The 10,691-nt window shown below is 35.4% G+C and overlaps 1 protein-coding gene across 1 annotated transcript; it reads right to left on the bottom strand.

The window, feature by feature from the left end:
- Positions 1-1,019: 1,019 nt before the first annotated feature.
- Positions 1,020-4,298, bottom strand: LOC120630043. Its single transcript, XM_039899171.1, has 9 exons — positions 4,065-4,298; positions 3,777-3,940; positions 3,235-3,428; positions 2,932-3,156; positions 2,678-2,849; positions 2,429-2,603; positions 1,680-2,346; positions 1,490-1,605; positions 1,020-1,186 (listed from the first exon to the last, which is right to left on the bottom strand). The coding sequence occupies exons 1-9, from the start codon at positions 4,296-4,298 to the stop codon at positions 1,040-1,042; spliced, it is 2,094 nt and encodes a 697-aa protein (XP_039755105.1). The 3' UTR covers positions 1,020-1,039.
- Between the last annotated feature and the right edge of the window lie 6,393 nt (positions 4,299-10,691).

A 10,691-nucleotide genomic window follows, 5' to 3' on the forward strand; every position in this document is an offset into this window, starting at 1 on the left:
GCATAAAATCTAGCTTTATATTAATCAACTCACCGACATCGTACATGTATGTATGTTGGTGGTAGTTCGTACGTTCATACAAACCTATAACATACATATCCTTAGCCTAGCATCCTAGCGTTCCACAGTAGAGTATCTTAGCGTTACACACATACAAATATCTCAGATTTGAGTTGGCGGTGTTTTAACGATTGCAGATTGATGCACAGCAAAAAAAACGGTTTAAAAAAGGCGGACTTAATGCTTAAGCATTTTCTACCTTCGGACATTGCGAGAAAATCGAGTGAGGGCGTGGTTCAAACATTATAGGAAATAAATTAAAAAATATATAGTTTATTAATATACAACGTTTAACAAAATTACGAAATAATATTGAAGGATGCATAAGTATATTTTATAAGTAATTATCCTGTAACACTATTAAATCAAAAGAAGTATATTTATTTTTCCATACAAACGAATTCAAATATTCTGAAGATGAAAAATCCACACGCGTATAGTAGCTATTTACACTACGCGATGCGTAACTAATAAAGTGACAGGAGTCACATGATTTTAATTTTGCATGTGATGTTAGGGCTGTATCTGATTTCTTAAAGTAAAAACGATGGCAGTGTTCTACTCAAAAACTATTAGGACTTAGGTTTCACAGATAAGTCTCAGAGACAGTACATACTGAATTTTTAAAGCCTGTGACGTATTATTTCGGTTTTCATTTACACGTTGTATACAGTATAACATAATAAAGAGTTATACAAATAAAGAGTTTAAATAAAAAAAAAAAATTCTCGAATGTCATGATCCGCAGTCGAACATGCTGACCATTAAGACCAAGAAGGTAGTGCATATAAAATTTATTTTCAATTAAGTGTCCTCATTCCCGGGAGTATTAGTTTGTGAGCATTACCTCTTTTCCATTTCCCATTCGAAAAAAAGCCTATTCCAAAGGTTAAAATAAGTATATCAATTAAATGTACCTACTATAAAATATGACAGTTATTTCTGATGCACCAATTATGCTTGAGATACGCATTGCTTCTTAAATTATTGCAGGTTTCCAATTACAGCGAGGTGGAATGCATAACTCAAGCCTAAAACTATTTAGTTCATCGTAAGTCGGCATTTCATTTTTGTAAGGAGCTAACTTGAATTTGCTTGCAATCAAGCGACCAACTTTTAACAAGGCCTGTAATAATACAATATAATGAAAACATTAATAACAAACGCACATTATATTGATATTCATCATCAAAAAAACATAAAAATCCAATGCTGGACCAAAGGCATTCTCCATTCGGGAGGGTTTGGTACCACGATGGGCAGACGGGCTGGTGGTCGCAGAAGATGGTAGTTGTAGCACGCTCCTTCCCGTTCTCCGTTTTATTCCCTTAGTCGCCTCGTACGACACCCGCGGAAGGAAGTGGGGTGGGGGTAACAAGTGTTATCTGCCGTATACCTATATTACTTAAAATAAACAATTGTAACTTACAGATCTAGTCGGCAATGGCAATGAAGGCTTGACATATACTTGTGGACAAGCTAAGAGAGTGTTTATTGGGACTGACATTTTCAGAACATAAAATGGTGTGGCGGATGATAGCATTTCTGCAAAATTATAAATTAAGTTTTATTCAATACTAAATAACCAATTATTAAGCAAATATTAAGAATTATTGTACCAGAATAAATTCTATCGCGATGATAATCTGAACATGAGAATAATGGCTTCATTCGAGGATAAAAATCTTCGGTAAACTCCCAAACTCTTAATATTGGTCCGTCTCTTTGGCCTTCAACATAAAATATTACCTCATGAATTGTGTCTAAGGCAAATCCTGTTAACAATTCATTTATATCCTTTGTCGCAATGAGATTTTTATTAATTTCTTTGATTTTTTGTAACAAAGAATTTGTAGCTTGTGTGTCACTTGCACAGCAATAAAATCTGAGATAGCTATGAGCTAAACTATGTGGCCGACATCCAACTATACCTATTGATACCTCTAGAGTCATCTGTGCTTGTAAGATTTCCGAAGGCTGTATGATAATGTCAGGTTTAATTGATTTTTTTATTCCATTAATATCATTTGTACAACTATCTTCCCGACTTCTGTCCGTAACAGAAACGTTCACAGGATATAGACAAAACTCTCCTCTAATGATTCCGTTAGTTTCTTTGGCTAATGAGCTTGCATCAATTTTAGTTACAGCAATTGGCACTACTTCTTCATGACTCCTAGTGTTAGCGTTGGAAGGTAAGGTGAACCCAAAATTACAATCAAGTTTTTCATTTCCAAATAATATCGGATTATAATATGATGATTTTGATTGGCGTACACCATACAGCTTTAATAAAAGAAAATTGAGTTAGTTAAGTTGTAAACCATTTAATGATTAGTTTTTATAAAATAAAAATTGCAATTGCTACCTCTATTTCAAGTGGATTGTCTAAAAAAGATGCAGTTATTTCAGATGCATTAGAAAATTGAAGAGGTACGGTGTGATGGTCATTAATTTTAACACCAGTGAATAATCTTGCATTCTGTTTTATGGAGCTATGTTCTTCTTCCCCAATTTTCCAACGAGTGAATATTTGTGAAATTCTATAAGTAAATTAAGAATAAAAAATATTTTTTTTCCACCTTTATATTTCTTTGACCTCATTTTTTAATTATACCTTGTCTTTTTAAGTAATTGGATAGGGATATCATTTAAAGTCTCTACGTTAATAAATATTATTGGTTGGTCATCTTCTGCTGGTAGATTATGACTAGAAATTTGCGCTATGATTTTACACTGTTCTGCAGGACGCTCACCGATACTTTCAAAGGCAATGATTCGTCCCGATCCTGCCAAAATACAGTTATTGTTTTTAAAATATATTATTCTAAAGCAAACATTATTTTATATTTCTTCTTGGATTTTTATTACCCGCTAAAATAGTATCTCCAGATAGAAAAATGGTGAATTTTTCTTTATTGTCTTCAACTATTCTATTCCTTTCCTTTTCTTTAGATATTTTTGGTTCTCGCCTTACTTTTGTCTTTACAAATGATTCTTCAGGCTCAACGGGAAATTCTTCATCCTCAACTACCTGAGTTTTACTCAATATATTTTCCTGTACCTTAGATAATATTGTATCTTGGTGCCTTATATCTAAAAAAATGCATTCTTAAGTTTCTTTTAAATATACAACGTAGCTGTACCTAGTATTACTACTTCAGTTAAACACACCTGTAGTATTACAAGGTGTATCAAACAATCCATCTAAATAAGATGAAGGTATGTGTTCCTGGACGAGATTCCATAAAAAGTTCTCTATAAACTGTTCAATGGTTTCTTCAGTTTCTAAAACTGGTCCAAAATATCGACGCTCTCCAAATTTTAAGGTTGGCAATATAACTTCGGACGTTTTATCGTTCTTTGCACTAAAATGCAAAACTATAATTTAATATATTATCGCCAGGGTTATCTAAAGTAAATAAATAAAAAAATAATAGAAATAAATACTAAGACAGTAAAAACATCGCCACCTAGCCCCAAAGTAAGCGTAGCTTGTGTTATGGATACTAAGATGACTGATGAATATTTTTATCATACATAAATACTTATAATATACAAATAAACACCTACAACTTTGAGTCATAGAAGCAGGGTAGGTGCCCACTGCGCCAATTCATAAAATGAATGACTATAATAATAGTCATTCATGTTATTAAAGTATAGTGAGTTGAACTTTAGGTAGAGATGTTAAAAATATTATATATAATACCTACTTCGTACAGAGACTTCCAGATCCCATAATGCATGAGACCGTTGCAACGTGATTTATCATAGTATGTACTTTTACTGGAAAAACGTGTCGAATGGAAAAGGTTACCCATCTTTTTTCTAAAAATGGCCATATTCGTACAAAGGTATACTGGTTTCCGCACCAAATCTGCCGAGAATAAAAGATTAGTTTTCCGAAAACACACCAATTTTATTTACCAATTGGCTTATATTTTTTCAAAGATAATTTGGTGCAGCTGGTATGGAAAAAAGCAGTTTATATTATGTGACACCTTAGCTACTTGAGCCCAAATAAGTACATCTAACTCAAAAGATTGTCCAGGATACAGCTGATACTGCAGCTTCACGGCTTGTTGATAAGGACCAAGTTTTAGTCTTCCCTGAGCGTAGTCTTGCGAAAAATCTATTCCAGTTATTTCTAGGGCAAATGTTAGCATAAATGTGCTCTTGCAACCACTTGTGCCATCAGCTATTTGGGTGTGTTTGCTTTGAGCTGTTTTACTCATGTCTTTCAAAAATTGATAATATAGTTTTATTGTTGTATTATATTCTCAAAATCGAATCTCGAATTTGACTTCTAAAATGACAAACTATACGGTGACGTGAAAATGAGAAAGTGACGTACCTATTCCTCAGGGTTTACATATTGATTTAATATTGTTGTCATCATTGATAAAAGAAAGTCGTCATTTTTCTTCGTCACGGTATAAATTGAAAACGATTTTACCGATTTCTTCGATCTTTTTTTTAAGTTTCCTTAAACTTTGTGAAAATTTCTAACGAGTAATAAAAATTAAGAAAGTGGTGCATACATTAAATACGTGCAACCTTAAAGCGTTGAACATAACTGCCAGTTGTTTGACGTGCGCTGAAAACATATATAACCTAAAACGGCTGAAATCTTTTACTTCGCGCTAACTATATTTATCAAAGGTCATTACAATAAACACCATATTTTTATTCCAGTTATAATTGCATATTTTTGATATAATATTTTTAGATAAGGCAGTCTGTCGTCAGTTAGTATATATATTATATTACCTATTAAAAATATATTATATTGTATAATATATATACTTATAATATATTATATAAATATAATATATTATAAGTATATATATTATATTGCCAGCATCTTAGGAACTGTGCCTCGCTGCGGTGGTTTCGAGGACGTTTTAGATTTTATTTAGTTTTAAAATAGTTTATTTTAGGTTAAAGTTATGTATTAATAAAAATTATATTTTAGAGATAATCAAATAAATAATTTAAAAAATACTAACTTTACCAGTCGTATTTAAATCCTAAAACCGGGAATGGTCAGGTGATAAATTATCGAAAAACCATATGAAGCAATATGAGCCCTTATAAATTCGTTTAGTCCGTCCATCTGACGCTTACACCTTTTCCAACATAGCATCAATCACGTTGAAATTTTGCCGACGAAGGTCCAAAATAAACGTGATGTCGCGTATCCCAATATATTCGCACACACTTCCTTTGTGTTTTCCCCGACAATAAATAATAGTGGACAGTGTTATTCTTTCAGTACTATGTTGCGCTATTGTATTTTTCTTTGAGCGTTTATAAAATCTTTGCACCAATGCAAAATCTTAACATAATTTTATGATTTTTGAAAAGTGTTGTAAGTGTAGGTATGAGGCAATATCAATTTTATAAATGTACTAGCTGACCCCAGCGCCATCTGTGGCGTGCACTTCATACATGCACAAAAGCGCTGCCTACTCTAACATTTTCATATAACTGGCTACACAGGAGGATTCTGACATTTTATGCCATTTTAATGATCTATGCTTACTCTAGTCCGAATACCTGTGCACGCCACTGGGTGGTAACTAACCACGGCCAAAGCTTCCCACCATACCGAACAGAGAAAAATCAGAGATTATAAATTCCCAAATTGCCCCTGGCGGGAATCGAAGCAGGGACCTCCTGCTTAAATTCACAGCGCTCACCATTGCGCCAGGGTGGTCGTCAAAAACACAGTATTAGGATTGAATAACATTTTTTTACACTGAATTTTATTTGGCTAAAGGTCCGTGGAAAATAGTATCAAAGTAAGCTGATTTCTCATTGCATCTAAGAACTAAGTATTTGTTTATTTTAATATGTAAATATTACAATCTCGACGTAAAAGCCTTGTCTAAAATTCTACAGCGGCGGCTCCGCAATAGTTGTGTAGGTACTTTACTCTAATGTGCACTTTGTGATAAGGTTAATTACACAGGCAGAGAAAGCCTTATCACGAGCGACTTTAGCTTTATATACCGAAGTTTCAAACGAGGTTCCGAATTTAGCAATACTTAAGTTTTTATGTAACGGTTTGTACACTGCGTCAAACCGGAACGCTTTTACATCTTGGAGTTACGTCTTTGTCGGAAGGGTGGTAATAATTAGTCGGGGTCGAAGTCTTCCAATAGGCCAAATTTAAAAATCGAAAGCCTGTCCTCACCGGACCGGACCGAACTTTATGATTAAACTGCGCACGCGCTGTATATGTATATAGAAAACAATATTGATGGAAAAACGCCAAGTAGCTCTAGGGAGCATTTTATTGATAAGTAGTTAGATAATCCATAATAATTAGAAAGTTATAAATAATAATAATAAATAAATATATTCTACGACAATACACACATCGCTATCTAGCCCCAAAGTAAGCGTAGCTTGTGTTATGGGAACTAAGTTGAATGATGAATTTTTTTTTTTTTTGTAATGAATTATATACATAAATACTTATAATATACATATAAACACCCAGACACTGGAAAACAGTCATGTTCATCACACAAACATTTTCCAGTCGTGGGAATCGAACCCACGGCCTTAGGCTCAGAAAGCAGGGTCGCTGCCCACTGCGCCAATCGGCCGTCAAAGTGTGTCTGTTTGTTTATTTATTTAGTATTTTTGTTACCCATGTGTAATATATTTAGTATACCTAAAACCAGTGGCGTGCTTAGAGGGTATGCACAGGGTATGGAGATTATATGAAATGAAAAAATATCCAGTCCGAGTTATAAATATTTAAGGGTAGGCTTTTTATAACTCAAACAAAGCCTATCCTTAAGTTGTTTATAACTCGTACTTTAGATTTTCTTCATTTTATATCAGCTGCATACCCATACTTACTGATTTTCTAATAAATTTAAATTAATATATTTTCTATAAAATTAAATCATAGATGATTTTCTACACTACTAAACCCACTGTTCAGGAAGTAGCCATCTTGAATGGAGGGAATGCACTTGTGACAGACGTACGCGGTAAAGGGTTTTGTTTGTTGTGCAACTTCAGTACATAATTCAGTAAAAAGTAATATATAGTAAAAGACTTTAATCTAATCTGTTGAGTTTTATTTCAGGCGTCATCCTGAGCTTTTAGTAAATGTTGGGTTCAGCCTAGTGTGAAATTTTCTTTCGTTGACCTCTTTAAGATCGTTTGAGAGTTAACTACGGTTTGAATGGAATTGAAATAGCGCCATCTAGTGAAAATAGTGTTTCGAGAATTATAACTAAAATATTGGCAGAAATTTGGTAAAAGAGTAGGAAAACTTGCATTAAGGAGATGGTTATAGGCTACTTTAAATCCCGGCAAAGCGTCTGATGACACCGTTCCCGCGACACGTAAATGTGTTAAACCATGCTGAGAAAAAAAAAACGAATATATTTCTTAAAATATAGTCGTAACGAACAAACAAATAGACACACCTTCCCATGTATAAAACAATATAATAATAATAATAATAATAATAACAATAATACCATTCAGTCGACCGTTGTTGTTCCGATCGTCGTTTCAGTCAATGGTCTTCTCGCGAAAAGCTTCGACCAACATCTTAAGAAGCGTTCGCTTGGTTGTTTGATCAAGGGTCGGGTAGTCCTTGAAACGGCGCGTATTGTGAGGAGGTTCCTCACTCTGGAGCCCTGACCACCGGTTGCTTGGGCATTCAAAAGCCCCGCAAGCGGAGGGTGGAAGTTTTTTTTTATAAATTTTAATAGTGTTTTTTAATTTATTTTTAAGCATTGTTAGTAATTAAAAAAAAAAAAAAAGAAAAATAATAAATGATAGAATAAACGCTAATAATAATAATAATAATCATCATCATCACCATCATCATCATCAACATGATATCAACTCATTACCGGCCCACTACAGGGCACGGGTCTCCTCCCACGGCTCTCCTCCCATGCAGGTGTAATGTACTTAATAAAACGACGGACTATCGCAGAATGGTTTATTGGTAGAACAACATAATGAAGTGCGGGCTAATTATTAAACTACCTACATTACACTGCTCTTCTCCAAATTTAACTATTGGATTTACATAAAAGCCAATAAAAAAAAACTAAATATTTACATCACTTAATTAATTACAATTTCATCATCTTTTTGACCCGCGGTCTTAATGCCATACGAAGAGGACTATTCGTATTGGGAATCGCTTGAGAAGGTGAAGGTGCCTTTACTAGCTGATTTTCTGTATCTGTTACAGGAGACGAACCGACAACAGAATTATCGAAACTTTTGAACGCTTCATCATTCATCTCTCTTTCTCCCGAGTTTTCATTATCCACCATGCCTGTTAAAGTATACCTAGATTTTTTATAATTTTTGTCAAGTATTTGATCAACGTGTCTTCTACTAGTACGATTGTCATCGTCTGTTTTGACAACATAGGAGACGGGACCGGTTCTATCCAACACTACACCTTCCTTCCATTTTACTAAATTATTATTATAGTTCCGGACCAGAACCCGGTCTCCAGTGCTCATTTCTCGCAATGAGCCACCGCGACGTTCTTCTTGACTTGATTGTTTATCGCGAATGACATCTCTGGTATTCGGTCGTAAAAGATCTAACCTGCCGCGTAACCTGTGTCCCAAAAGTGCTACGGAGGGTTCTTTTTGAGTGGTACAATGTTCTGTATTTCTATATGTAAATAAAAATGTACATAACGCTTTTTCTAAATTCACGTTTTCGATTATAGCCTTCTTTAATACTAGCTTTACAGTTTTAACAACGTTTTCAGCTGCACCGTTACTCGATGGATGATATGGGGCGACTAATATTCGCTTGATTCCATTCTTATTCAAATAATGTAAGTATTCGGATGAAGAAAATGGTGGACCATTGTCGCTCACAATGACCTTGCATAGACCGAACCGGGCAAATATTTTGCGCAGGCAAGATATAACGGTAGCTGCCGAAGTATTTGGCACTGGTTCCACTTCCAACCATTTGGAATGAGCATCTAAAATAACTAAATAATATTTATTACGAAACGGACCTAAAAAGTCAACATTCAACCGCGACCAAGGCTCCACCGGCCACTCCCACGAGTGCAGCGGCGCGGGCGGCGGCTGTGCGCGCAGCGCGGCGCATGCGGTGCACTCGCGACACGCGCTCAATATCGGCGTCCAAGCCGCTCCACCACAGATAGTTCCGAGCCAGCTGTTTCATTTTAACAACGCCTATATGCCCGGAATGTAATTCGTCTAACGCAGCGGAGTGCAAACTGGCAGGGATAATTACTCTATATCCCCAAACCAAGCATCCCTGTTCTAAAAAAATATTTTCCCGCCTTAAATGATATTGTTTGTAACGATCCGATTCAATTTGTTCGGGCCATCCGAACTTAACATACCCTACAATTTTGTTTAAAGTAGTGTCTTTAGCAGTTTGATATTTAATTTCGTGAAACGTTATAGGCAATTTGTCCTCTATAAAAAATAAATAACTATTATTTCCGTTATTATTACTTGCAACGATACTTTGACGATTAACGTTTTCTTCTAAAGGCAAACGAGACAACGCATCTGCGAAACAGTTTCTAGCCGAAGAAATAAATTCGATGTCAAAGTTGTACGCAGCTAAGCGAACTGCATATCTCTGTAAAAGGCTAGCCGCCGTTTGCGGAATACTTTTGTTTTTACCGAAGATATAGCTTAAAGCCTTATGATCGCTGCGCAAAATGAAATGCCGACCAAACAGATACTTATCATGCCTGCTGACTCCAAACATTATGGCTAAGGCTTCTTTATCTAGCTGCGAATAATTACGCTCGGCCTCATTAAGAGTACGCGAGGCGCAACTGATAAGACGTTCCGATCCGTCGGAGTAGCGGTGCGTGAGAACCGCGCCGAGTCCATACGCGCTACTGTCCACCGACAACAGCAACGGTAACTTGGGATCGTAGTGTGCTAGCACAGGCGAACTACTGAGAATTTTTTTAACTCTTTTGAAGGCACTTTCACATTCGCAACTCCAATACCATTTTACATTTTTCTTTAGTAAATCGTATAAAGGTTTTAATACAGAACTCATGTTAACACAAAATTTATTGTAAAAGTTAACGAGACCAATAAAACTTTTTAATTGCGTTACGTCTTTCGGTGATGGCGCCGAAACAATAGCTTTTATCTTATTTGCATCAGTGTGTAGACCCTTTTTATCAATTTTGTATCCTAAGTATGTTACACTGTCCTTAAAGAATTCACATTTAGACCAATTTACTCGCAACCCGGCCTCTTTTAATCGGGCTAAAACGGCACGTAAATTTTTACAATGAGTCTCTCTGTCTTTGCCAGTCACACAAATATCGTCCTGAAAAGCTACAGTAGAGGATAAGCCACACAGAGTTTCTTCGATCAACTTTTCAAAATACTCAGGAACACATTTTATTCCAAAAGGTACTCGCTTGTAAACGAAGGTGCCTATGTGTGTAGTTATAGCGGTCATGGGTTGCGAGTCCTCCGTTAATAACACTTGCTGATAGGCGTGGGACAAGTCTAATTTAGAAAACTGTTCGCCTCCCCCAAGGGTAGCAAATATATCTTCAATTTGTGGAAGAGGATAATGAAAATCTTTTAATAGCGGATTAA

Source organism: Pararge aegeria, chromosome 15, assembly GCF_905163445.1.
Source record: "Pararge aegeria chromosome 15, ilParAegt1.1, whole genome shotgun sequence".
Taxonomy (NCBI): domain Eukaryota; kingdom Metazoa; phylum Arthropoda; class Insecta; order Lepidoptera; family Nymphalidae; genus Pararge; species Pararge aegeria.

Bases quoted from the DNA above. Each gene is read 5' to 3' on its own strand.
- LOC120630043 (XM_039899171.1), bottom strand. From the start codon at position 4,298: ATGAGTAAAACAGCTCAAAGCAAACACACCCAAATAGCTGATGGCACA. The intron at 3,941-4,064 runs GTGTCACATAAT...TATTCTCGGCAG, and splicing joins TTTGGGCTCAAGTAGCTAAG to ATTTGGTGCGGAAACCAGTA. The intron at 2,604-2,677 runs GTATAATTAAAA...ATTTACTTATAG, and splicing joins CAATTACTTAAAAAGACAAG to AATTTCACAAATATTCACTC.